At 38.5% G+C, this 27,276-nt stretch overlaps 1 protein-coding gene across 5 annotated transcripts in view; it reads right to left on the bottom strand.

Moving 5' to 3' along the window:
* The window catches only part of FYN (FYN proto-oncogene, Src family tyrosine kinase), a 185,461-nt gene that overhangs the window by 35,837 nt on the left and 122,348 nt on the right, over positions 1-27,276 (bottom strand). For all 5 annotated transcript variants that reach the window (XM_030556142.1, XM_030556140.1, XM_030556141.1 and 2 more), the window contains 5 exons: positions 14,608-14,865; positions 14,135-14,231; positions 9,947-10,045; positions 8,660-8,763; positions 4,467-4,616 (listed from right to left, as the gene is read on the bottom strand). In XM_030556142.1, the coding sequence (XP_030412002.1) occupies positions 4,467-4,616; positions 8,660-8,763; positions 9,947-10,045; positions 14,135-14,231; positions 14,608-14,854 (697 nt within the window). In that variant the 5' untranslated portion in view covers positions 14,855-14,865. The remainder of the gene's footprint in view (positions 1-4,466; positions 4,617-8,659; positions 8,764-9,946; positions 10,046-14,134; positions 14,232-14,607; positions 14,866-27,276) is intronic.

Here is a 27,276-nt window from a genome sequence, read left to right on the forward strand (position 1 = left end):
GCAAACAGCAAAGAGGAAAGAAAAAAGTTTGACACATGAAACAAAAATAGTAAGCATAAAAACAATGCTATTCACAACAGCTGTTAGTAGCATAACAAAGCATCTCTGAAGATTAGAAATTGAACACTGGAACATATTCACTTGAGACAGAACAGGAAATATTTTAGTACCTGTTTCTACACTCTTGAACTGAAGCTGATTGCCAATTGTTTTCTTACTTGAGGTAATGGCCTGGTATATTAACTCAGGATTTGTTCCCAATACTGCATGTTCATAATTAATTGGTGCAGTATAGATTAATATATTTATTTAAAAATACCTAATGGTAACCCATAAACTGGTTTATTTATACACTTCACGTGACATTGAATTACAAAAAAATTAGTAAAGATTGTTTCTGTTTTTCTGAAGACCACTGAATGAAAAAATTGGCAGGCACTTTATGGCACTGCAGGTTTTTGTATTGCATTCAGCTCTGTGTGATGGCCATCATATTGGCATACACACCAGGGACTGAACTGTGAACCTCTAAAACCTACAAGAATTAGCTGACAGACGTATTGGAGCATAAGCTTTCGTGGGTGAATACCCACTTCGTATTCACCCACAAAAGCTTATGCTCCAATACTTCTGTTAGTCTATAAGGTGCCATAGGACTCCCTGTTGCTTTTTACAGATCCAGACTAACACAGTTTCCTCTCTGATACTTTAGTTGAAGCTATAACAGCTCATGCTTAAGCTCTGTAGACAGAGGCTGTAACAACCCATGTGCTCTGTAGAGAGGAGGACCTGTAACACCCACCTACTGGTAGGTTACATCTGCTCCTTTTTGGAGAGATTAACACTACTCTTCACTGTAACCTCACTGAAAACTGACTAGCAGCAGACAGGATTGGAACTGAATGACTCCAATTCATACAATTGTAGGCTCCCTCTTCTATTATTAATAATCACTATGATTTATATCTTGCTGTAAAGGCACATTGCACTTCCCAAAACAGATTGGACGAGAAGGATCTCTGCCCAGATTACATTTATACTTTAACACAGAGACAACAGAACAGGGCAAGGTTGTAGACCACTATTAAACTTAAATTTTCATTCACTTTTGCAACATTCCCTTCTAGGCAGATGAGAAGTTTGTGCATCAGAATGAAATGGGAGGGGGAGAGGCAAAACAAAGCTCTGCCTTCTCAGCTGAAACATCATGGGATAACAGGAGCTTTCTTTAGGTAGCTGAAGTGGTTTTGCAGAAAACGAAAGGAGAAAGTTTGTACCTCTTTTAGCAAACCATCAAAGACTGCAAATCAGGGAACCTGAGCCAGCAAGTCAGCCTGTTCATTTGGAAGCACCTCCACTGGGAAGGTTAGAATAATGGCTACTCAATGAGTGTTTCTTTAGATGTTTGGAAGCCTCTGCATGAGCTTGGGTGGCTGCAACAGGGAATTTAGGGATCTCATGGTCTTCTGCTCTCCTTTAATAGAGAGGAACCCGTCAGTGCTGGCATCAAAGACATTTGCTGCTCCAAGGAAACGGACACTGGATCCCTAAGAATAGACCAGACCCACTTTTTTATGAATAGCCTGTCACTCCGAATGTTATGGCATGGGTGACTGGAATTCAAGTGCCCTGTTAGTGGAAAGTCCGGCTGACTTCAGGCCATCCTGAGTAAGAGCTAGTATTATCTTAGTACCTTTGATCCCTTAGGTTTATCCATGAAACTCAAGATATTGTACTAGAGATGAGAAGAAATGCCTTGGACCTAAGTGTCCAAGTATTTATCGTTGTTTAGTGTAAAATCACCCTGAGTATAAGTTATAACCAATCTCTCATGCAGGCCCATCAGGAAGAAGAGAAAGCAGGGCAGGGCAGGGCAGGAATATGGCACACAGAAAACAGAGCATGGATATAACAAACAGAAAAAAAACCCGTGAAAGCTTTTCTTAAAAGATGCACTGTTCAAAAATCTTTCATAAAATACATTTGAGTCACTTACTATGAAAAGCTAAGACAAGAATTTTCTTAAAAATACATGCTTCCATTTTAAAATATGCCTATTGAAAGGTATGTTGTCCTTTTACATAAATATTACTCAGCGTGTTCAGAGCTTAGGCCTTTAAGTTGTAAGTATTGTATATACAATTTGAAGCTAAACATGGAAGATGAAACAATGCATCTTGCACTGCTGGGTAGAGGAAAAAGGTACAATTTCATTAATTATTATGCAACGAAAAGATGTTGAAGGACAGGTGAAATATAACCTCCCTCCCAAAAGAAGTACTACAGGAGTCATCATCTTCACATTTTTTTTTGAATCAGCCATTAGTATTTTATATAAATAAAATATGGAGAGCGCTGTATATGTAACACTCAGTGGAAAAATATAGGCAATATAGTATATATAAATGTATATGGAAGTATAAGTACACATTTCAGGTAAATTACTTCTCTCTCTGTCTTTAATGACAATTTCAGGCAGTCAAAAATTAGCATGGAGCACTCCTTGTTCCACTAGTAATACTTTGCTGTAACATGTTATATGTCAGCACTTGCTAATGCAGAGTAAATTCAAGCACTAAAATGTGAGAATTAAATTCAGCAGCTCTGTTGGCTTACAAATGTAACTTTGGAAAAAACCTTTATCACAATAAAATATTACCTTTAATAAGCTCTGCATCAATCCCATGCAACATTTTTGGCCAAATCAACTCAAAGTGCTTTAAACTGGTTTCTTCAGTTGCTTGTTAGTAATAGTGACCAATCGGTAAAATTAATGTTGTCAATGTCAAAAGGTTGTGCAGGGTGTGGAATGATTATATGCTTTTTAATTAAAGTGCACAGTGCTGAAACAAGACAATTAAGAGTAATTTAGAGAAGTATGCAGCTCACTTTTGTGTCTTGTGCCAGCTAGGGGGTGGCCCTTCACAATTATTGCCCATCCCCCCATGCATTAAGGTCATATTTAAATATTGGTGATCACAAATCTTAGGGGAAACAGATTCTTTCTGTATTAAAAGCATGGCAGAGCCTGAGAGGGATAGATAATAAGATATGAGAGCCTTTCACATTGCTGAATTAAATCCAGTCTAGGAAGGTGGTGCCAGAAAGTTGTTACTATTTAACATCTGTCAGATGGCCTGTGTAAAATGCGTTTGTGGTCTCGATCTACTTTCCATTAAAAAGTGGTGACAACACAATGCACCACCACAACAATTAATTAGCAGAGGCATGCTGGTAGTTTTGCATGGAATGCGCATGGAGACTGTACTATTTTCCCACCCCAGCGTTCAAGCACAGTGGCAGGGTTGTGTGGGGAAGGCTGCACTACAGCTGTTCATGTGCTACCCGGTCTGCAGCTAAACAGAGGACTTGTGCCCTAAATACACACAAGCATCTAGAGTATGATATTCAAAAGGACTCCATGTTGGTTCCAGTCTGCTTCCAGGGGCCATTAGTTTGCAGGAAGATGGGGAATTAATCTACACCACACTAGCCTGCCAAGGACTAACTGTCCACCTGCACATTGCTGACATGCATTAACAGCTCTTCAGTTCCCTTTGATCTAGTCCTCTTTGAAATGGGACTAGATCTAAGTGCACTAACAAACTTGTTAATGTGCATCAGCCCTGGACAGACAGTTTGTAGCATGTGGAGTGGATTCACATTCCATTTTGTGTAGACAAGCCCTCAGCCAGTGGGAATTTTAACATTGATTTCAATAAGAGAAGAGCTAGGCCAATGCTGAGTACTTCTGAAAAAAGTGCACACTTATTAATTTTTTCTACAAAAAGAAAAGTATTTACCTTTAAAAAAAAGAATTGGCATTATGTGCAGTAGCAACACCGGTTAAAGCCAAAGTGATGAAATGGGAAGCAGCTAAATTACAAAGGAGTCAGAACGTCAGATCTGAACGACCCCGTGCTCTTATAGATTCTGAATCAAAATACTGATCTGAATTTTACTGTTGACCACTAACTCAGTTATGGATATGAATTTTGTTGTTCAAGCTCATCTGTAGTCTAAACCCTGGTAACTGCAAAATTCTTCTTGTTCAGAGAACAAGATGTATCCAATGCAAATGAGTTTAAAAAATAACGATTGAAATACCATGTACCAAGTAGGAATTATTTGGATAATTGTATCACTAGGAAGTTCCCCATAGCCCTGTCCCATAGTCATGCAGTTTACAAAGTACATAGCTTAGATGAGTGCACAAAAGTACATTGGGGATTTTAGAAAATAAAAACAACAGGAGAACAGATGAAATTTCACTGCCTATGTACCTTATGAATGGTGCGTAAAACTGCTTATAAATAATGGGAAAGGGATAATAAAGATGCACTGTAGTGAATGAGTCACTTAATAAAAAGACTCCTTAGGACATCTTACAGAGAGAGGCGAGGTCAACAGCAAATATTTCTGTTTTGCAACAGCTGAGAGAATCAGATATTTATCTGCAAAGTTACCTGAATAATGTTGAACTAGCTGCTGAAGAGTTTCAAACTGTGCCCTAGTTGTGATATAATATCCGCCACTGTCAAGTTTACGAATCTTATAATGTTTGACATGGTCTCCTTTCATATCATCCCAATCACGAATAGACAGGGAATAGGCACCTGTTCAAAGTGAGGAGGAAAAAGAAGTACAAGCAGTCGTTTTTAGGCAATTTAAAAAAAAAGTCAGTCACTTATTATTAGACAAAAAAAGACACTGCACAGAAATAGCAAATATTGTACTTTAAATAAGAACTCGTGAGCCTTACAAAATTACAGTGAGTTCCATTAATGTCTTAGGCCCAGATTCTCATTCACAGAAAGGCCCCTTTACACTGGTCTCGCCGAAATGAGGGCCTTTGTGTAAATCAGAATTTATGTCTTAACATTTACTCGTTGAGGCTGTTAAATTTACTTTCCCAATTTTAAGTGTCAGGTTACACTGCAAATACCATGGTTCAGGTAAATGGCAAAAACATAGTAAATGTCGGGATTTTCATGGCACTTGCTGGAGATAGTGCTTTTCATCCAGAAGAATCCCAAATGGCTTTTCAAACATTAACAACCAATTAACAAACTTTAAATGCAGCAATCGCTTTGTCCACTACTGCAGTGCAGCCATCTTGGAGAGAGAAAACATGGCAACATGAAGCAGGAACACAGACATGCAAGAATGATGCCCATTGAACATGTCTCTTCAAATCCATGGTAGAACTCTAAGCATTAGACAGAATGGAAAGCAGACATACAAATCTGTCCTCTCCCTTATCAGAGGTGCCAACATATCCTACAGCATGAACCAGTTTTCTGATTAGAAGATTAGTGACTTTGGAACTGAAGGAGCTGAGATGATGCATCTTTATTGAAAGTTTAAAGGAGACTGTGTCCACGCAAAATTGATTCAAGCTCATGAGAACCTGCACTGTCATAAACTATCGCTCTGGTGCCATTTTTCCTCCTCATAAATGAAGAGGTAATCAGGAATATGCTGGTGGAAGCTGCCCTTTTTTATAGTTTCAGTCTGCCCAATACATGGGATTGGTCACTACAGCCTCCAGGCTTGATGAAAAACAATACTGATTGGATGTCCATTAGAACTAATTGTACCTTTTTTCACAACCTATAGATTAACTCCTTTCAGCAGTATCACTGGCGAAATGGTGCTTAATAGCAGCTATGCAACGAGCTTGTCTGCTAGAAAGTATCTCCCTAGGTCCAACCTGGAGACAATTGCAAGGAGTCAGATATAGAATTTAAAAATTCCTTTGGTCATACTGGATTGCAACAGACTTCCTGTGAGCTGTTCAGCACAGATTTGAGCTCCAGTGAGCAAGACCCTCATAGGGCACGTCTGCACTGCAAAGGAAAACCTGGCAGTGCTGACTCTCAGAGCCCAGATCAATTGGCTTAGGCTGAGGGGCTAAAAGTAGCAGTGTAGACATTCCTGCTCAGGCTGGAGCCTAGCCTCAGAGACTCACTATCACTGAGTTTTGAGAATGTCAGCATTGCTATTTTTAGCTCTGCAGCCCAAGCTAATTGACTTGGGCTCTGGGACTTGGTATAGCATGCTTTTCTTTGCAGTGTAGACACACCCCGAACCTGCTGCAAGAGCTCTCAAACTCCTGTTATTCATCCTCTAGGATCAGGAAAAACACCACCTGGAAAACTGCTGATGTTTATATACATTTGATTCTGTTTTGTAAGAGAGAGAGACATACTCAGGAGGAGAGAAAGATTTTTGTTACCATGGAGCAAAAATTGCACATTTAGGAGCTTATTTTTCTGAAGAGATTTCCCTATTGAGATAAATACATCTCTAGAAGTTGAGTTCAGAGACTCTTTTTAAAAACAGTTTGGGTGTCAGGGGAATAAACCTGCTCTCAAGCTATGCTTTGTAATGACATTTTTACCCCAGAGTCCTACTCATGCAAGCTTTCCAGGCATAGTTCTTTACCTAGATTATCTAGGCTTTTGTAAGACTTGCACCACTGGCAACATCTGTATTTTCCTCAGTCACGCTTACCATCTGATTAGTATTTTAGATTCTTTAGAAAAATGTAAACATAGTCTTAGGCTCCAGTCCTGCAATCAGATCTGCGTGTATGGGCCTTTGTGGAGCTCCACTAACCTAAGATCCAATGGAAGGACTGGAGATCTTCATGTATTTCCTTGTTCAATACACTACAGTATACTTACTAACTGAGCAATAAGGGACAAATACACACATAGATGTATGAATAAATATTACATACACACAAGCATACTTTATGAACTTTAAAAAAAAACCACATAAAACATAAAACAAACATAAAACCACATAAAACCACATAAAACAAACAGCATGGAGGAGGGGAGAATGACCATACAGACAGGTAGTGATGACATGTCTGGGGAGTCAGGCATTGAAAGGATGAGGTGACAGGTTTGATTTATTTATTTTCAAAGTGGGGGGAGTGGGAAGGCTTGACCAAAGAGGGTTAAACTCACAGCTGAAGTTATCAAGCTTAATACTTTTAACATGATCCTGGCTGATTCATAGATTTTAAGACCAGAGAGACCATTATGACCATTTTGTCTGACCGTATAACACAGGCCATAGATTTTTCAGTGATTCCTACATCAAGTCCATAACTTCTCGTTGAGCTAGAATGCATGAAAGTCTTGATTTAATGACTCCAAGAGATGGAGAATCCACCACTCCATCCTCCAATATGTTTCATTTTTTGATCTGAATGGCAAGCAGGCTATATTTTCTCTTTCATCATCTTCCCTGAGACGCTCCATGGATGAGTCGGGAAACAGCAATGTTGACAATGGACATGAAATTAAACAACACACAAAACCCCTCAGTTTTCAACAGAAGCCTGCCCTGTTGCTGTAGAAAGCCTCAGCAAAGTCATGCAGCAAAGAAAATGAGGTTGATGTTATAAACACATCCCTGGTGGTTTACCCCCATGTTAAGGTGTTTTTGTTTCTCCTAGAAAGCTCTAAGAGAAAAAACAGACTCAGCTAAAGGAAATAGTTTTTCAGAACATCCACACTATCACTCTGCAAACAAGGTCAAATTACTGTTGTTCAGAACTATATATAAATCTACTCCTGAAGGGTAGAAGCATGCTTATAACAGTCAAGTTTTCAGACTAGCTTAGGGTGTCATGCTCTCCATATTTTAATCAAGAGTCAGTGACATGGAACGTCTAGAAGCTATATGGCCATAGAGACTATGAAGACTGTGCCTTGACTCTGGTTGCTACGCTATGGGCGCTTGTATCTGGCTGCTATACTACGGGCAAGCTGCAGGGTAATTGCATGAGAAGCTATCCTTTTGAAGCAACAGAATATCAACTCTGACATTCCATTTGAAATTAGGGGCTCTGAAGGAATGATTTGGCACTTGCACCTGAATTATTAAACAGGGTGTATCATATAATGAGAGGTCAGATTGAAAGGTATAAATGGTGCTACTCTTCTAAGTCCTGTCAACAATCTTAGCTCTACCCACTCATGGCGTCAACTCTTCACACAATGCTCCTTCTTTTCACACGCTTCTGAAATACCTGAATTTAAAACTGTTAAACAAATTCTGTGAAATTAACATTCTAAAGCAGGGGTTAGCAACCTTTCAGAAGTGCTGTGCCGAGTCTTCATTTATTCACTCTTATTTAAGGTTTCACGTGCCAGTAATACATGTTAATGTTTTTAGAAGGTCTCTTTCTATAAGTCTATAATATATAACTAAACTATTGTTGTATGTAAAGTAAATAAAGTTTTTAAAATGTTTAAGAAGTTTCATTTAAATTAAATTAAAATGCAGAGCCCCCCAGACCGGTAGCCAGGACCCGGGCAGTGTGAGTGCCACTGAAAATGAGCTTGCGTGCTGACTTCGGCACCCGTGCCATAGGTTGCCTATCCCTGTTCTAAAGAGATGAGGAAAAACAACCCCTTACTTATATCCATATGAGAAGGTGAGATTTGAACATTTTAATTGTACAGAAATAAATAATGGTTTTCACTAAATTGAGTTGTAGTGATCACTGCAGTCTGACTAGGTAATATCTTTCTACCTCAGTTTCTTTCACAAGAGAATCTTGCTGACTTGTCATAACTATGAGCTACAATTTCTGTCTTACACTTACCATTAATATTCATATAACTGGCCATCTTACCTTTGGTGGTTTCACTTTCACGGATAAGGAAGGTACCTCGTGGGTTTCCAAATGACAACAGCTGTCTCTCAGCATCTTTTCGGCCAAGTTTGCCAAAGTACCACCTTAAAAACATAAGAGGAGGTAAGAAAAATGCTAGATAGCTTGCTCAGTAGGGTCTTGCAAAACTCCAAAATAGTACATCATTGAAGAAAATTACAGATCCCTCTATTCTGTCCGCTGTGGTCCTCATACTTTAGGCTTTACCCTGAAACACAAGTGACAGGTAGTGCCATAGAAAGAAGTAGCCTCTCTTTGGGTTTGGAAGGGTGATCCACATTCAGCTCAAGCCTCTGGTAAGTGCTGATATACAGTGCTTGCCAGAATTTAGACCATTGCATACAGTGGATAGAATGAATAAAAAAAGGTTGAATACATTTTAAAATGTGCTGCCACTGGAAAGAGAGCTGCAGTCAGACTAACTTCTGAGTCAACAGTATATTTTACATTTTGTTTTGAACTGCAGTATAACAGTTCATTGACCCGTGGCTTCTTGATTATACACCCATTTTATCAAGGGACCATTTTTCCTCTTGCACTAGAGCTAAGAAAACGGAATAGAAGGACCAGATACAACTTAAGAGAGTACAATTTTTTCATGATTACGTAGGTACTTATGCTCTAAATGCCATTGTGTTAGATTAATTTCTTTGTTCTTAGCACCCAATAATTTAAATTTGTTTGAAATGGAACTCATTAAAATAAGGCAATTTTGCAATATAAATTTTGTGCTTGATGTTTCGAATACTGATTGCTCTAACGGCACAGCATGCTGATTATGAAATAAATATAGGTCTAAAATAAAGTTCATGGGATCTTAAAGTGTCAATTCACAGAGGCTATTGAACCAGCAAACCATGCTTTATTGCCTGCTGTTGACTCTGTGGGCCATGATGCCACATTAAAAATGATGGTTGATACAATCTTCCCTGTTTTATGTAAATTACTTGTTCCTGGGGCACTGGCACGTTAGTTTGGGCAACTCTGGTCTAAAACAAGAAACTGGTTAGAACAACAGAACAAGGTCTGCTTCATTTGCTGTGATTTCTTCCTTTTTGTTTTGACATTGAAAAATGGATCAGTTTGTGCTCCCTTTGTTACTAATTGTCTAATTATTTATCAGTGCAGCTGAAAACTGAAATAAAAATTATGTAAGTCACTTGAAAATCATTACAATCAATCAACTCAAATTCTTAAATCTCCTTCAATTATAGTGTTAATATCTCTTTTAATGAAAAGGAAACATACTCCTCTGCTTGGATGGAGTCGACTGGAGCCACATAATTACTGGGAATGTAACCAGTTTCTCCTGTTGTCAAGGAACGTGCCTCCCACCAGTCTCCTTCACTGAAGAAACAGAGGTGGGAAAGTCAGAGTGAAAAATACAGTAGCAAAGAAAATTATTTGACTCTTAAAGCATGAAGCTGTAGGTAATGCTAAGAATTAATAACAACTCACGCTTTTATCATACAGGCATTTTGGAGAGAGAGAACGTGGTACCATTCTAAGCCAAATTAAGACACTTACTGCTATGCACCTATTTACATTTTTTTAAAATTAGTGTTCAGAAGTATAGTTTTTCAAATTCAGCACAGTGGCATAAATGGCAGTTTATTTCCACTCCACTCACCCTCAGTAAGGGCTGAGTTTGACTTGGGAGTGTGGACTAATTGTTGTGGGGCCAATTTTCAAATACAGGCTCTTGTGAGGGCCCTGAAACAAAATATCAGACCCAAACTTTTGGGAAAGTTTGAGTTGCGTCCATCTCTAACCTTAATAGGAACATCCACACCTTAAGTGGGATGCATCTGATGGATACTCAAGAATGTAACAAGGCCATTTACTTGCCTTGTTACCCAATCTGCAGCTTGGAATAGCCTCTGAAAATTGGGCTCTGTGTTGCTTCTCCGGGTCACCAACAAAAGCTATTTTAAATTATAAATGAGTTGGCTACATTTTCAAATCATTGTGCAAGCCACTTCTCCCAAACCTTTCAAAAGAAAGAAAAACAGGGCTATCTCAGTGCAGTGACTGCCCCCTCCCACACACATACACAACTTCAGTTTATGTCAATAATAGGCAGATGTATAGAATGAAGACAAGAGATGGCCCTTAGCAGAAAATCTGCTGTAATGAAATGCAATAACCTTAGAAAATGTTTATTTCTCAGCTTTTTATAGGATGGAATGATTCGTGGTTTAGTGGTCTGAATGCAACACTGGGATCCAGATACTCCTGACTTCTAATTCCATCTCGAACAAAGGCTACATCTATCCTGCGCCAGAGTGTGGAGTACAGGGGATTGAATCGCAGAGCTCACCAAAGCACTGTGCTCTAATGGTCCTGTGTGGGCACTGCTCATTCAATCTAAAAAAGGTACCTAGTTTGCATTAAAATGGCCCTCTTTCAAATAGCACTATGTTATCACAAAGTAGGTATCTTTTCATTAGCGTCAGCAATGTCCACTCGAGGCAGTTAGATCTCAACACATTGGTGCATTCTACAATTCTCATTCCTGTAGTCCACACTCTGGCACAGTGTAGCCAAGCTAAAGATTCCTCTTTGTGGCTTTGGACAGTTTATAAACTCTGTCTCTATTTCCAAATCTGTAAAATGGAGATTTAAATTAAATTATACAGAATCAACAACTGTGAACTAAAAACCTTAAAGCTTCCAATAAGCAAACAGGAACTACAGAAATCAGATACAGGCAATGCTGTTTTGAACAAGCATTTAAATTATATGAAGAAGATAAACTGTCTTAAAACTATTTCTCTGTGAACTAGTTTCTGAGAGAACTTGTAAAATGCTTCGTAGGACAGCTCAGAAAACAGCTGAACTTAATAAAACAGGAGATGTTCTTTCATCTTTTGAGCTATTGATTTGTAATCTTAAAAAATCATATTCTGTTATTTATTTTATGACTGTGATTCCCGCCCTCCGTCTGCCTGCAACCTAATCTGAAAACAATCTCATCCATAACACAATCTTTATTCTAGAAATTTTGGTTAACACTATCTAACTTGGGTACCTAAAATAATGCACCTAAATAGAAGTATCTGGTTTTCAGGAGTTGAGCACACACAGCTATCACTGACTTCATAGAAGCTGTGGGTGTTCAGCAACTCTGAAAATTGGGCCATTTCTGTTTGTGCGCCTAACTTTAGGCAAAGTTTGAAAATCTTGCCCTGTATCTCCATAGAAAATATTTTTGGGAGATGACAAAAAGCTTTTATTAATAAATATAATTAAAATCCTCTATGAAATCTTTGCTTCTATTATTGCACAACAGAGATGTATTAGTTATTTTTTATTTTCAATGTATTATTGCACATAAATTCCACTAGATGGAGGTATTTTATTGTATCCATAAATATTACATACTGTATGTCATAAAATGTTCCAAAAGAGAAAAACATAAATCTTTCTCAATGTGCTGGTGAGGAGAGGAACTAAATTACATTTAATCTCAACCTACATCAAATCCAACATTAATTTTAGGGATCTATGAAACAGCTCAGATAAAGTTTATTACTGGTCAGAACTTTCACCCAGAAGATTAACCAAACCTGAACCTCTCTTAGATTGAAAAAGAAATCTGTTCAACTGAAAACAAACACTCATTTTTGTGCACCTGTGTGCTTCATGATTCCAAGCAGCAACAGAAAAGCACAAAAGAGGCTTATCTTGCATTATATCCAGCCTGAACAGGAACATAAACAAAAGTATGAATTCTCACAACAAAGCCTGTTCTTGTAAGGTTTCCATCCTGATTTTCAACATTCCAGGAGTGTGGTTAGATATTGGAGGTTCCGAGCATGTAGGGCCTAATCCTGATGGTTACTAAGCACCCACAACTTCTAAGGCAGACAATGGGTAGCTGATTTTCTCTCTAGAAAACCTTCCTCCACACAATATGTACCAACATCATAATGCATGCATTGCTACCATTCATGTGTGGGTTATTTTACTCTGTCCTACAATGACTCCAAATAATATAGCTTACTGTGAGTTCCCATTGACTTCATTAAGTGGAACGTTTAAGGAATTTATAATAGACTGAATTTTTTGTGAGTTTCAAGCCATGATATAGCTTGCGGCAAGGCTTCAAGGCTAGGATAGCACCAGGCAATGTGAAAAAAGGGGATAATGTAAAATCTTTTGTCAGATTTTTTTTGCAACTGCTAATTTAGAAGTGGAAATGTTTTTAAACTGCTGCTCTCTTTAAAGTCTTAACTGAGGCATCTGTACTTTCATCTACATCAAAGCTCTCCAGCTGCACAGTTTCATGAAATGTTCCACAGAACTATCTGACTCTTTTCATTTTAATGGACGCTGGGGCAAATTGAGCCCTGAAGTTATTGTATTAAAGTTGATGGAGTTACATCAGGAATGAATTTGCCCTGCTGTCATAAAACAGAACGCGATACTGCTTTTGTTCCTTACTGTATACTTTTGGATATTAATCCATTTTTATTTCATTATGACAGCAACATTGCCCACAACAGGTAAAGCTTTCTACAAGTTATTCCAATATAGGATTCACAGTAAACTGCCAGCACAGTAATCTTTTAAAAGCAGATTTTAACCCCCAAATGAGTATCTTTTCATGGACAGTAGCTAAAATTCATTTAAAGAAATTGGCTTAAAGTGCAGTCCTAAAATATGACTGTAGAAATGGTGCATTACTACTCAACAGATCTGCTCCCTGTGCATATTCAGAGTTTTAGCATCTTACTATAGTGACAAAATTATTATTGCGTTTTTACTCCTGTTGGCATACAGAGCTGGACTGTATTCCTTCTTGTGAATCAAGTTTTTTTTTCTTTCAAATTAAAGTCTCTTGTAAAATATAGAAGATAATGGAATAATGGGGGAGGGATAGCTCAGTGGTTTGAGCATTGGCCTGCTAAAACCAGGGTTGTGACTTCAATCCTTGAGGGGGCCATTTGGGGATTGGTCCTGCTTTGAGCAGGGGGTTGGACTAGATGATCTCCTGAGGTCCCTTCCAACCTTAATAATCTATTAAAAATATCTATCTATCTATCTATCAGAGGTGTGAACATAGCCTAATTTGGCTTGCAGCACTTTATTACTGGTGGTGATGCACAGAAGCTTGTGCTCTCAGTTCCAAGACTGAATTTGCTGTGAATTCTAAATTCCAATAGCTATGGAAATCATTGAAAAAGGCTCTCACCATGGAACCTCACGATTCCACTTTTTAAAGAAAAATTGCAGTTCTGGAAATTTCCTCCCATAATAAAGTCTGTAAAAAGCAATGGAAGACAAGCACAAGACCTAAAAAGCATATTTCTTGACTATATAACACCTTTTCTTTTACTGATTATACAAGTTGATAAAACAGAACTGTTGACATTATGTTATCTTTAATTATAAAACAGTAACTGACAAGCATGACACCCTGTTAAAACTCACGAGCTGTTAAGTATCTGAAATTTTTCTCCTTTCTGAAAACTTAAGTCATCTTCTGTTCTTGCTTCGTAGTCATAAAGTGCCACAAAGAGAGTTACACCTGAAAAAGGAGAAGATATCTGGACAACACTTTCATTGTGATACCATGCTATGAAGTGTGTGCAAAAAGGCTCAGTTTGGTTTGTAATTACTATAGTTAGTTAGGTTACCCCCATTGCTTACAACTAGTAACTACGATAAGTTAGTAGTTATATGGTTGAAGTTATGGTTATTTTACTCAGTAACTTCAAAGCTCAATGCAGTTTATTTCAATGATTAAATGTCAGGTGAATTTTTCCAAAGTATTTTCCCTAAGTCAATAGGCTCCTTTAGAGCTCAGAGACTACTCTGAAGTTAGTTGTACTTTATACTAAATAGATATATTTTTAAACAATGTGCTGAAATATACCATGAAATAAGCTTGTATCGGGACCTACCTGTTCCTCCTCTTGTACGCAAAGTCCCAGTATGAGAAGAGGAATTGACACCCCCAAAGACAGTCAGTCCCTGGCCTCCGGTTGCATGGAAGTTGTTGTAGTTTGGAATGGAAGTCACACCGAAACTAGGGTAGTGCTGTGGAGTGGGATCTGTGCCATAGCGATATCCTGAACTCTGAGTTAAACTGCCGTCCCTCTCGTCTGTCAGTTTTGTTGCTTCTTTATCCTTGCATTGCACACAGCCCATTATCTAAAATCCTACAACAAAGAAAGAAGAAGAAAAAAGTGTTTTTACAGTGATGCTTGCTGGATCATAGGCACTACCAGGAACTAAGTTAGGCTGACCACTCATCAGTGAAAGTTCAATTTTTGCCAATAAATGTAGATTTGTTTGAAGAGACTCCTGTGGCACTCTTCTCTGAAATCCATATTTAGGGATCTAAAGAGTGGCTTAATTTTCAAAAGTGCTGAGCACCCAATAACTCCTGACTTCACATGGAGATAAGGCAATGCGGATGCCATTATGTGACAGACAGACATGACGAAGCAGGGTAAGAATGACAGAGGGGACATTAAGCCACCAAACCCTAGAGCTATGGGAAAAAGAACTGGCAACAGAAGAGGCTGAAAAACAAAGCTTTCTTGAGTTCAAATCTGTCCAGACTCCCTTGGTCCATATTATAGCAGATAGCCCAAACTGCAGCCCAGCTACCCCTCGCTACACTGCAACTTTTAACATACTAGCTTGAGCACAGTCAGAGTGTCTGCCTGCTTGCACTTGGAACTATGCTTCTAGCTGCAGTGCAAACATACCCAACGGAGTGGAGAGGGGGCTGCAGAGAGCTGGTTATGATTCCCTGATTTAGGGCTGCTTATGGAGTGTTAATTGGCCTTATCGGACTTGAGAATCCCATCCATATTTCAAACTAGTGTTATACTGTTCTTTGATACCCTGGAAATACCTCTTCCTTTAAGAAGATGTCCTGACACAGCTGTAAGTGCTACCAAGTCATTTCATTTATTTATCTCTCAAACACTACTTTTGCAGACAGAACCATCATTATTTAAATATAAATCTCATTAAAAGCTTGACATTTCAGTGGAAAATTACATTTTCTTAATTGTTCAGAAATTCTCTCCACAATTTTCATTAAATGATAATAAAATAGGTTTTATTGAAAAGATGCTCTTGTGGACACTCTATAAAACCTGCTGCCATTACTGCAACTTTGAACAGTGCCAAGTATTAAGAAACTGGAGAATCTCTCAAGAGGTAAAAGTTACAGCAGAACAACATTTTTCATTTGAAAACATTTGTGGTCATACAGAGTTTACTACTTTATAAGAAGTGACATTTTCAGTAACATTTTTCATTTTTTTAAAATGTCCCCTTTGACAAAAAGATTGTTGCCCTCCTTCCTTTCTCTCCTCTGTTTTCCTTTTCCAACTTTGGCATGGAGAAAGGTAGGAAGGTGGAGGAAAAGGGAAAGAGAGAAAGGGTTAACCCAAAAAAACGTTAAAAAAGTTTTTAACTAAAAATAAAAAAAGTACTTTCTCCCAGCAAATTAAAAAAAATTTTTTTATGAAGATAATGACTGTTTTTCTCCCAGCTCTACTAATACACACAGATCTTAAGCTGGTATAAACTGAAATAGCTCTTTTGAGTTTGTGCATTGATTTATAGCAGCTGATGATCTGGCCCTATCTTTTCAGCTCAGTTACAATGTCTAAACAGCTCAAGTATAAAGACTGCCTGATTGTAGTACCTTGTAAAGTGTGACAGAGGGTGTAACATACATGCATCTTTTCAAGCCAAGACTTTGAAAAGTTGTCCATTCCTGGCTCAAAGAAACGAACTAGGCAACAAATTATATCATGCATAGTTACATCTGGGAGAATGCACAAACACATTATTGGAAATGATTCAAGATTACTCCAGGGTTTTCACAGATAATAAATATCTCCATTCAACATCACTACTCTAGTTATATCAATGACTGGACTGCAAAAACTAATCTCCTTAGTTACCACAGAACAGACACACCAAATGTCACAATTTTCAGTTTTGTAAGGTTGGAAACATGTTCACTAACGACAGAGCTGAAATCACTGTACAAAATCTGGAATGTACTGACACCAAGAGATCAACATACCACATTGTTCATCCAACATGCTATGCAACTTTTGGTAAATGAACAAGTTTCCATTAGGAAATGCAGTATTTCTCGCACATAAAATTTATTGGATCATGTGGCGATTTCATAATTTGTCATTGGTGTTGTTACAAAAGCAAATAAATGGCTTAATTATGGTGAACTTTTCAAATGCAAACAAGCTGCATATGTTTCTGGTCTGTTTCGAAATATACAATTTCATGAGCAATATTAAAAGTTGATGTTTTATGAGACATTTTAGTGACAACTGAAAATATCTACCGCTGGACTTGCCTCTTTCTTGTCCATGTTAACTCTCTAGTAACTCCACTGCAGGATACTTAGTGTTAGCCTAGCCAAATAAATTGCTTCCTTTCAAGTGGCAGAAACATTCTTTTTGAATAAAAAACACAAAATGAATTCTGTCATTACTGTTTATACTGTTGTAGCATGTTAAACTTCATTATTTTTGATTACTATCTAATTAGTCTCAATCTTCTTTTATCTACAAAAATAACACTATCCCACCTTTTCTTGAAGATTATTGATTCTGAAGACTATTCTAGACAGAAGCCTAGACTAAAGAACAACAAAAGCCACCTACCATAGGGCAACATTAAAAATAAAATTATCTATTCACAAATTCTGGTTTTACTAAGTGGGGTTTTGTATCAATATCGAGCTCTTCCTCACAGCTCTTTCCCTGACACCCCTCAGAGTATTTTTATGGAATGTGGTAGAGATGTTATCATTAAGATGCATTATAATTTTAGAACTTTAGCAAGCAAAGCATTTTTTAGGAGGGGGAGGATTAATCACACACTTTGCTAGAACCATTTCATTTTTATTGAAAAAGAAAAACAGTTTAACAAATGGGCTAGAAACACTGAATATGTTAATGATAACAAAAATATTTGTGTAAGCTCTTGTGCTTGCTTTCCTCCCACTCTCTGCAGCCATACTAATTGTTTCCTGTTAGAGGAGAGAAGTGCAGCCAAATGAGCTGAATCGGACGTAAGCTGTCTCCTTGCCATGCTACAAAGGTTTGACCAGAAGAGTCAAGAAGCAGGTCAGCATTGTACACAATGACATATCTCAGTTAATGTCTGCACAGCAGACCCTGCTTCATGTACATTAAACTAAGGAATATATTTAGGCTTGGAAGCATTTGATTTTTCGGTAAATGTCGATAAACACTGATTTCACTGTACCCATACAAACTGACTAAAAAAATATTTCCAATCAATAACTGTTGAAATTTACAGATAGGCACAGAAAAATGCTGCTTGAGAACTTATTAGAGTTTGACTGAGGCTAAAATTTTGATGTATCTTGACAGTGTGCTTTAACTTTTTGAATCTCAGTGTCTACTGTCATTATATAATTATCTCACCTAGATTTTTAAATGTTCACAGTTGCAGGAAAAAATGAATAAAACCTAAAAATATGCTTAAAATAAACACTGATATTATCCATTTAAATAATAATAAAAAAATAATAATGATAATTGAATTCTGCCAAGACTAAATATGTTCCATATTAGGTAAAACACTATGGGATATTAGTTTATACCAGAAGTATTCTGACCACATGGGGTTGAGGCATGAGGTTGAAGTGCTGCTTATCACACAGTATCTCTGATTTAGGAAAACATCCCTATTCAGGACATCACTCACATGTGTATTTAAGTTTCAATGAAGTCACTGAAACTGAAGTATATACTAAAAGTGAAGCACACGCATTCCATTATGGAAATAACTTGCCTCAGTGCTTACGTTTTGGGGCCTAATCATGGAGAGTCTGCGCTATTTTAGTGGTGGTAGCAGTTATAACTATACCCCAACTGAATTTGATTCATTAGGAACACAGACTGAGATGTACATGTTAGGTTCCATGGTAGAGGCAGAAGCCCCATTTCTTCATGGGACAGCTATTAGGCAACTCCTTACCAGGAAGGGATGGGACTTTGGGATATGATCATACAGTTCAATACTGCAATGGTTTCATTGTTCCCTATTCAGTAGAGCTTTGCCTTTAGTTTCTGAAGTCCAAAGGAAAAGGAGCACCAGAGCAATTTCTGTAATATTCTTCACTAAGGCACAAAGGGGTCTTAAAGAAGAAGTTTAATACTTCTTGCTTCTCAAACTACACCAAAGCTGACAAACCATAGCCTACTCTAGTTCTCGTACCTAAAAATCATCAGGAAGAAGTGGCTGGGACCATGTCTGAAGTGGACATTTACCATGAATATATTTCTTCAGGCTATTAAAATCTTTATGAAGAGTCTTACAGCCCTCTACTGCAATTCTAAATTCTGGAGACTATACCACTACTGCTACTCTTAAAATAATGTTCTAGTTGCAAATGCAGCTTTCACTAGAACTGAGAAAGTACTAGATGAAGGAAGATGAGGAGCAGCTCATAGGTCTATTGATCCTATGCCCCTATGGTGACCAGACAGCAAGTGTGAAAAATCGGGACGGCAGTGGGGGGTAATAATTGCCTATATAAGAAAAGAACCAAAAATAAGGACTGTCCCTATAAAATCGGTCATCCCGCATGCCCCCTACACTCAAATATATTGCCATGGTGACAGAACCCTACAGATCAAAACTGAAGCTATTCAATGGCACAAAGACACCGAGATGCAGCAGGGACACATTCTTCCTCTCTCCTGTTTGGTTTTTTATTTTGGCAACTAGAGTTGACCACAATGTAAATTCCTTGGAGAATTTCTTTCAATGGAGAAGGTGAAAAGGCAGGAGATAGTAAATGATTAACATAACTGCTTCTTTTAATTAACTTTTAGAGGCTGATTGGAAATTACTGGCAGGGAAACTGCAGAAAGGGCTCTTGGGTTCTAGTGAAGGCCAACTATATAGGAAAAATGAAAATCTGGGCTTTTACTCAGTTTATAGAAATTTCCACATTAACCCAGCCAAAGGCAGCATCCAAACAGAAGTTTAAAATTTTTCCCTTGGGGATATCCTCTTGATATTTGCAATTTTGCTGAAAGTATCCCAGGATGCATCATTCTGTGACAAAGATACCAAGTTGAATGAGTTATAGTAGACTTCTTACATACAGGTGGTCACATTCTGGGTTATTGTGATTCCTGGTTTACTGACAAAATAGGATTTTTGTCAAGAAGAACTAAGTGATTTTTAAAAAGTAACCTCAATCTTTTTGTGTGTGGCATACCACATGCAAACTGGTTAAAGGGGATAAACAAACACTGACATTTGCACTTCATTTAATTCATTCTGCCTTAATTGATCTTTTGGGCCCATTGCAGACTAAAAGTAATGGCCTCAATTTTCAAGAGCAATAAATGATTGTGTGCTCAATTTCTGGGAATCCAGCTTGATGTGATTTTCAGAAAGTCCTGAGCATCAACTCTGACAATCTTTAAACAGCTGATTCAAGTTGGACACCAAACACAAGGTGTTCAAAGTTAGCCACTTTTGAAGATTCAGGCCAATACTTGTAGTACATAAGAATGGCCATACTGGGTCAGACCAAAGGCCCATCTAGCCCAATATCTTGTCTTCTGACAGTGGCCAATGCTAGGTGCCCCAGAGGCAATGAACAGAACAGGTAATCATCAAGTGATCCATCCTCTGTCGCCTATTCCCAGCTTCTGGCAAACAGAGGCTATGGCCACAATCCCTGCCCATCTTGGCTAATAGCCACTGATGGACCTATCCTCCAGGAACTTATCTAGGTTTTTTTTGAACTGTGTTATAGCCTTGGCCTTCACAACATCCCTGGCAAGGAGTTCCACAGGCTGACAGTGTGTTGTGTGAAAAACTACTTCCTTTTGTTTGTTTTAAATCTGCTATTAATTTCTTTTGGTTACCCCTAATTCTTGTGTTATGAGAAGGAGTAAATAATACTTTCTTATCTACTTTCTTCACACCAGTTATGATTTTATAGACCTCGATCATATCCCCCTTAGGTGTCTTTTCCAAGCTGAAAAGTCCCAGTCTTATTAATCTCTCCTTATACGGCAGCTGTTCCATACCCCTAATCATTGTTGTTGCCTTTTTCTGAACCTTTTCCAAGTCCGATATATCTTTTTGGAGATGGGGCAACCACATCTGCATGCAGTATTCAAGATGTGGACATACCATGGATTTATATAGAGGCAATATGATATTTTCTGTCTTATTATGTAACCCTTTCTTAATGATTCCCAACATTCGTTTTTTTGAGTATTGCTGCACATTGAGTGGATGCTTCCAGATAACTATCCGCAATGATTCCAAGATCTCTTCTTGAGTAATAACAGCTAATTTAGACCCCATCATTTTATATGTATAGCTGGGATTATGTTTTTCCATGTGCATGACTTTGAATTTATCAATATTGAATTTCATCTGACATTTTGTTGCCCAGTCACCCAATTTTGAGAGATGCTTTTGTAGCTCTTCACAGTCTGCCTGGGACTTAAATATCTTGAGAAGTTTTGTACCATCTGCAAATTTTGCCACCTCACTGTTTACCCCCTTTTCCAGATCATTTATGAATATGTTAAATAGGATGGGCCCAGTACAGGTCCCTGGGGGACACCACTATTTACTTCTTTCCATTCTGAAAACTGACCATTTATTCCAACCCTTGGTTTCCTATCTTTTAACCAGTTACTAATCCACGAGCGAACCATCCCTCTTATCCCATGACAACCTACTTTGCTTAAGAGCCTTTGGTGAGGGACCTTGTCAAAGGCTTTCTGAAAATCTAAAAACACTATGTTCACTGGATCCCCCTTGTCCACATGCTTGCTGATCCCCTCAAAGAATTCTAGCAGATCAGTAGTATCCTTGGCTTGCTCCACCCATTCAGTTTTCTTAGATTTACTCTGGTATTTACAATAGTAACTTTTTTTTTTAATCTTGAACGTTCTTTTTTTTTTAAGTTCTAAACCAGCATAATATATGCAACATAAGGGGTCAACTCTCACTATTTTTTTTTTTTTTTAAATTCTCCAAAGTTTACTGAAGACTGCCTTCATTTTGGTTCTATCAGTGATTCTACAGTTTGCCGGAATTAGAGAACACTTCATGAAGATGCCCTGCAAATATTAAAATTTACCACTTTTGAACACAATCTATTGTTTCTCAATCTTTTGGAAAGTGTTTTATTATACATTTATTTTTATACCACCTAACAGGATCATTGGCAAGCACCCAATCTTCTGTGATTTTTTTTTAAAGTGTCTGTGCCTTGAGAATGAGATTTTTAAAGGATACGTAGAAGAAAATAAAACAGATATATTGATATTTCTGAGCAAAAGGCCATACATGCCATAGTCAAAACCTTACTGTGTAACAATGAAAAATCAGTGAAGGTGTCTAAACAACAGACACATGAGAGAAACAGGAACAATAAAAGATCTAGCTGCATGAATTTGATTTTTAAAAGAGCTGTCCTTTAAAGCTCCATCCCCAGGATTTACTGTTTTGTATGAGCACAAAGGTTTCAGCATTTTATAATTACCTGCTTGCCCGAAGCAACTATGAGTTTGAGTGGCATGAATAAGCTGATAATAAGTGACAATTCACATCTATTGGAGGTACTGCTGGAAGATGTGTCAAAATGAATTCCTACAGCTGCACTATGCCGGCCCAAAGCAAAGGTCATTTGACAAGCTGAGTGCTCCTATTATTCTCAGTTGTTTATAAGGAACTCCTGAAAGTTTAATATGAAGGAATTTTCTAAAATGAAGCCAAGGAACATTTTAGAAGAATGAGAAGCTCCTACTACACCCAACCAGCAGAACTGGTGGGTGCCAAATCCATTGTGTCATTCTTTGACACTTGAATGGTGTCAGAAGAGGAAGCCCCCAGAGAAAACATGGTAAACTGTTGGTATATACACAATACAAGAGAAAGCTAATAATATTTAGTTTGCATCATATGCCCTTGCTTGACTGCTTATCTTTTTCCTTTAATGGCATTTTCTCTGTCTCTCATGCCTGACTTTAGTTGTGCCACGTATTTCTGTCCCTGGTCAGCCAGCACTGGAGCCCAGAGATTGGAGAGGATGCATGTATATAAGAGAGGTTAAGGGACAAAATGCTACCTGACTGGCCCTCTCTGCCAGAGTGATCAATAGCAGAGATGTCCATGAATACAGATTGGTGGCAACTGAATCAAAGGAGGAACGATTTAGATGATGGTCTGAGAAATATATGTATCTTCCTAATGTTGATATTCAGTGGAGCACCTCTCAGATTCCTGTATTGTTTTAAGGTAATAATCTAAGGCTATATTCACTATCAGCAAGAGAGGAACAGGAAAGTCAGTGTTCCATCTGGACAGTAGTGGCAAAAACTGACTTCACTTGCTGTGCTTGTTTAAGGAACAGTTGTTGTGGTGGAACTGGCCTGTTGCCGAAGGGTTGGAGGTCACCTGGCAAATCCACAAGAAAACACATTAGCACAAAGTGTCCGTTTGAGCAGGCGTAATCAAAAACTCCCCAATGAAACAAATGAAAGAAGAGGAGGCTCACCCTCCAAACTCCAACAAAAGACCACTTTTCCACTTTTTCTAGTTTCTATAGCGTTTCCTTGCCAGATCAGTTTGTGAATGTTATGGTCTCATCTTTTTTAGAAACAGTGAATTCTTTTTCATTCTCTATAGCATGCCAGTTTCAGTCAAAACTGCATGTCTTAAAGGAACAGTAACTGGAGTCAAACCTTGTAGATTGTTCTGGGTAGTTGTAGTTTTACTTGATTTATTAAAAGCAAGCACCATTGAAATCCACAGCTCAGAAGGTCTGTAAATTAGACATGTTCTGCTGCATTGTTCAGAATCCAAGCTTATAAATTGTAATTTTTCCTTAAAGAAAAGGGGATTTATGTATAGCTACCCTGGCAAAGAATGCCTTCAGTCTTTAAAAGAGTGCACTACTTCAGTAAGAGGCTGACTTAGTCTAGAGATGAGAATTTCTTTCCTTTAAAAGCCTTATTTAAGAGTTAACACCAATAACTAAGTAAGGTAAACACACTGCTTATTGTATGACATTTTAATTTAAATAATTAATAGAACTCTGGGTGAAATGTTGGTTTAGAGTGCGAAGACACATGTAACAAAAATATCCAAGTTACATTCTAACTCTACCCAGCTGTCTGTGCTACTCAGTACGCTGGGCTTAAGAAGGTGGGTGGACAGTGTAAAGGAACATTTTGAGCCACTGATTCTAAGGCTTGTCTACACCTGGAATGCTACAGCAGCACAGCCGCTCCACTGTAACACTTTGGCATAGACTCTACTTATGCCCATGAGAGAGTTTTCCCATCAACAGATAATCCACCTCCCTGAAGGTGACAGGTAGGCTGAGGGAAGAATTCTTCCATCAACCTCGCTCTGTCTATGCTGGGGTTAGGTTGGTTTAATTATGTTGCTCAGCGGTGTGGATTTTTCACACCCCTGTGGGAGGTAAATACATTGACCTACCTTCTCAGTGCACGCCAGGCCTACCTTTTAATGTACATTTTAAAAATATTCCTCTCACTCAACATGCATAGTTGGTCTTCAAAAGAACCACCATTAAAAAGGGCAGAATCATTTAGTCTCTGAGAGAATTGAAATGGAGGTTTCTACTGATTATTCTCCCCCTCCCCCCTCATCAGGAAATAGAAAGATGATTGGAGGTATTTGCCCCTTTAATTTTTTTTTTCTGTGCAGATTCACTCTGTTCTGAATTTTTCTCTGTTCTTATTTTTTAGAAACTTTTCAGGATTAATAAGAGTTTAATTCAATTCATGTGAACTAGTTTGCTTCTTTATGATGTACAAGAGGCAGACAGAAAGATTTTGTTCCCCTCAGAATGTTTTTTTCAGATTGCCTTTTTTACATGAGAAATTCAGATGTCCCCTATCCTGTTTCTCATGGAAGGCTCTTTGATTGAAGCATTAATAGGATATGACATCAAGGAAACTATGCAGGCTGACACTTGACAGAGAGGGGGAGATTTATATTCAGATAATTTAAAACTCTTATTGTTTTTGTTCATGCCTATTTGGCTCAAATGCCTGAATAGTTAGCATAAAAACTCTTTTGTTAGGGATTCAGCACCTATCCCCTTTCACCTTGAGATCGAGAGCTCAGTCCATGTATTTAGGTCCTTCAAGGGTAAGCTCTAGCAAATCCCAAGTGAAGACCAGATATGACTGACATTCTTTGGGGGTGGGGGGGAAATCAGTACAGAGCTTGTAAGCTTTTATATTATAAATACTCTCTCTTTCTCCTACCCACCCAATCATGAAGCAGCCGAAGAACATAGCAGACAGTGCAGATCACAGGAATGATGTGCTCTCTAGGCCCAGTTGAATTCTGTACTAACGACAATTTCAAGATTGATTAAAGGTGCAGCCCTATGACCTCAAGGTGATAAAGGCCTGCATTAATCATAGCAAGGTCTGTATCTGAAGGAAAAGTTTACAGTACATACCAGTAACACACAGAAACTATGACTTTGTCTACACTGAAATGCAGAAACAGTTTAGTACTTCTCTAGCAATAATTGTATTTAAAACTCAGCTATTACTCTTGTGGTTTCAAGTCTCAGAAGACAGTTTTTGCATCTTTATAGTAACAATTAAATTTAAAGATTTGAGCCTGGCCTGGTGTTTTAACCATACCACCAAACTATTGTCAAACATTTAATTTGCAAAAGTTTTCAGGTAACATGGGTTAAGCCCTGTTTCCTTGAGCACTGGCTTAAGATGGATATGCATGGTTCATGGAGATGAGACACAGAGTTCAACCCATTTTAATTGACATTTTCAGAACTGGAAAAACAGTGAAAAAAGAAGAGTTTAAGGATTACAGTGAAAGACTACTGCCTGTTGATTCCAAGCGTGATCAGTGGCTGGATGTGGAAATGATAGATTGTATCTTATACAGTGTAGTTTTGTCCCTGCCGTGTTCAGGAAATTAGAGACAAGCCGGGTGAGGGGTAGTATCTTTAATGGGATTTGGACCAACTTCTGTTGGTGAGAGACAAGCTTTTGAGCCACACAGAGTTCCCTGTCGCTTGAAAGCTTCTCTCTCCCACCAACAGAAGTTGATCAAATACAAGATATTATCTCATCTACCTTGTCTCTCTAGAATCTATCTTAGTCTACGCTGCACATTTTCTTGAGATCTGCCACCAGCCCACTATATTACCTGCACAGTTCCACTAGGGGGACTGCAACAGTGGGAGTGCTAGTATACACAATCTGTTTGTGCTTCCAGTCCTGTCTCAGTTTGACTAGTGGTTCTCAATCCTCTTTTACTGTGTGACCTGCAAAATGGCCAAGAAGTCATCCCACAAACCATCACATCCCACAATTTTTGAAGCAGCAAAAAATGATGCATTTCACCTGAATGTTTTCAGCCATTTTGTGGAGGGGGCGGGGGTGTGCTGCTAGATGTGGGAGCCAGTGGATGGGGCTGCTTCTCCTTCACGTCTCTCCTGCACAGTGCTCAGCTCCAAAGGCTGGTAAGTGCCACTAAGCCTGACCCACAACTCCTTGAAGCACTGACTCCCCTGCACTAGAGCTGAGAAAGCAGCTGTTCTGGGATTGGGTGTTAGGCAGGAGGGGCACAGCAGGGATGGAGGCAGCAGCCACAGCAGCAGGAGGAAATAAGAAACTGCTTTCCCTTCCAGGCTTCTATTGAGCTCTAGTGACCCAGGGATTTTGAAGCTTGGGTTTCCTGCGTTGTGACCCCCATTAGCTGAGCAATACCAGCCTAAATCTACACAGGATGCTGCAGCATGAAAGCTGACCATGCTTATTTAGTTTTCACTGTTGCTACTAGGAACCTGAGGGGCAGCATCAGAACTGGCAAGAAATCAGATCAATTTAACTCTCCTGAAAGCATGAGCAGCAACAGGGAAAGGCTCACATGGGCACAAGTGCTGATGGTGACAGAACAGACTCTGTGTTCACATCCTATGGACTATAATAGTAATGTTTGTACAAGGTAGGCCTTGTGAGATATAATTTAAAAAAACCTCAATTTTCTGATCAATAATATCATGGCAAAATGTATGTGCCTGCATTATATGTCAAGTTATAAACATAAGCTGAAAACATGACTAAAAGTATGTTTTCCAGATAAGTGTGAAGTGACCAAACGGGTCCTCCGAGACAAAGGATAAGCTCAGCCAGGTGTAACTAAGGCTGATGGACCATTACCTGCTAAGTGGCTATTTTGGGGCAGGACAGGGGCCAGAGGTTAAAAAAAAAAATCTACATTTTAGCAAAGAAAAAGCATGGAGTTCCCTTCTACACAGACTGCTCATCACCTTGCTCCCAGCTGGAAATGCTTCTCAAAGGGGGAGGACAGGACTACAAAAAGGAAGGGGCAGAAACCCCAAGACACCCTTCTTTCTCTCCCTGCCTATCACATTGACTGCACCTCAAGAGACAAAGAAAGTAGCCATTAGACTCTTGAGGAGGGGTCCTGACTGAGAGTTTGGTTAGTGATCTGCTGGACCATGTGGTAAGAAAACTTTGTTT

Source organism: Gopherus evgoodei, chromosome 3, assembly GCF_007399415.2.
Source record: "Gopherus evgoodei ecotype Sinaloan lineage chromosome 3, rGopEvg1_v1.p, whole genome shotgun sequence".
NCBI classification, from domain to species: domain Eukaryota; kingdom Metazoa; phylum Chordata; order Testudines; family Testudinidae; genus Gopherus; species Gopherus evgoodei.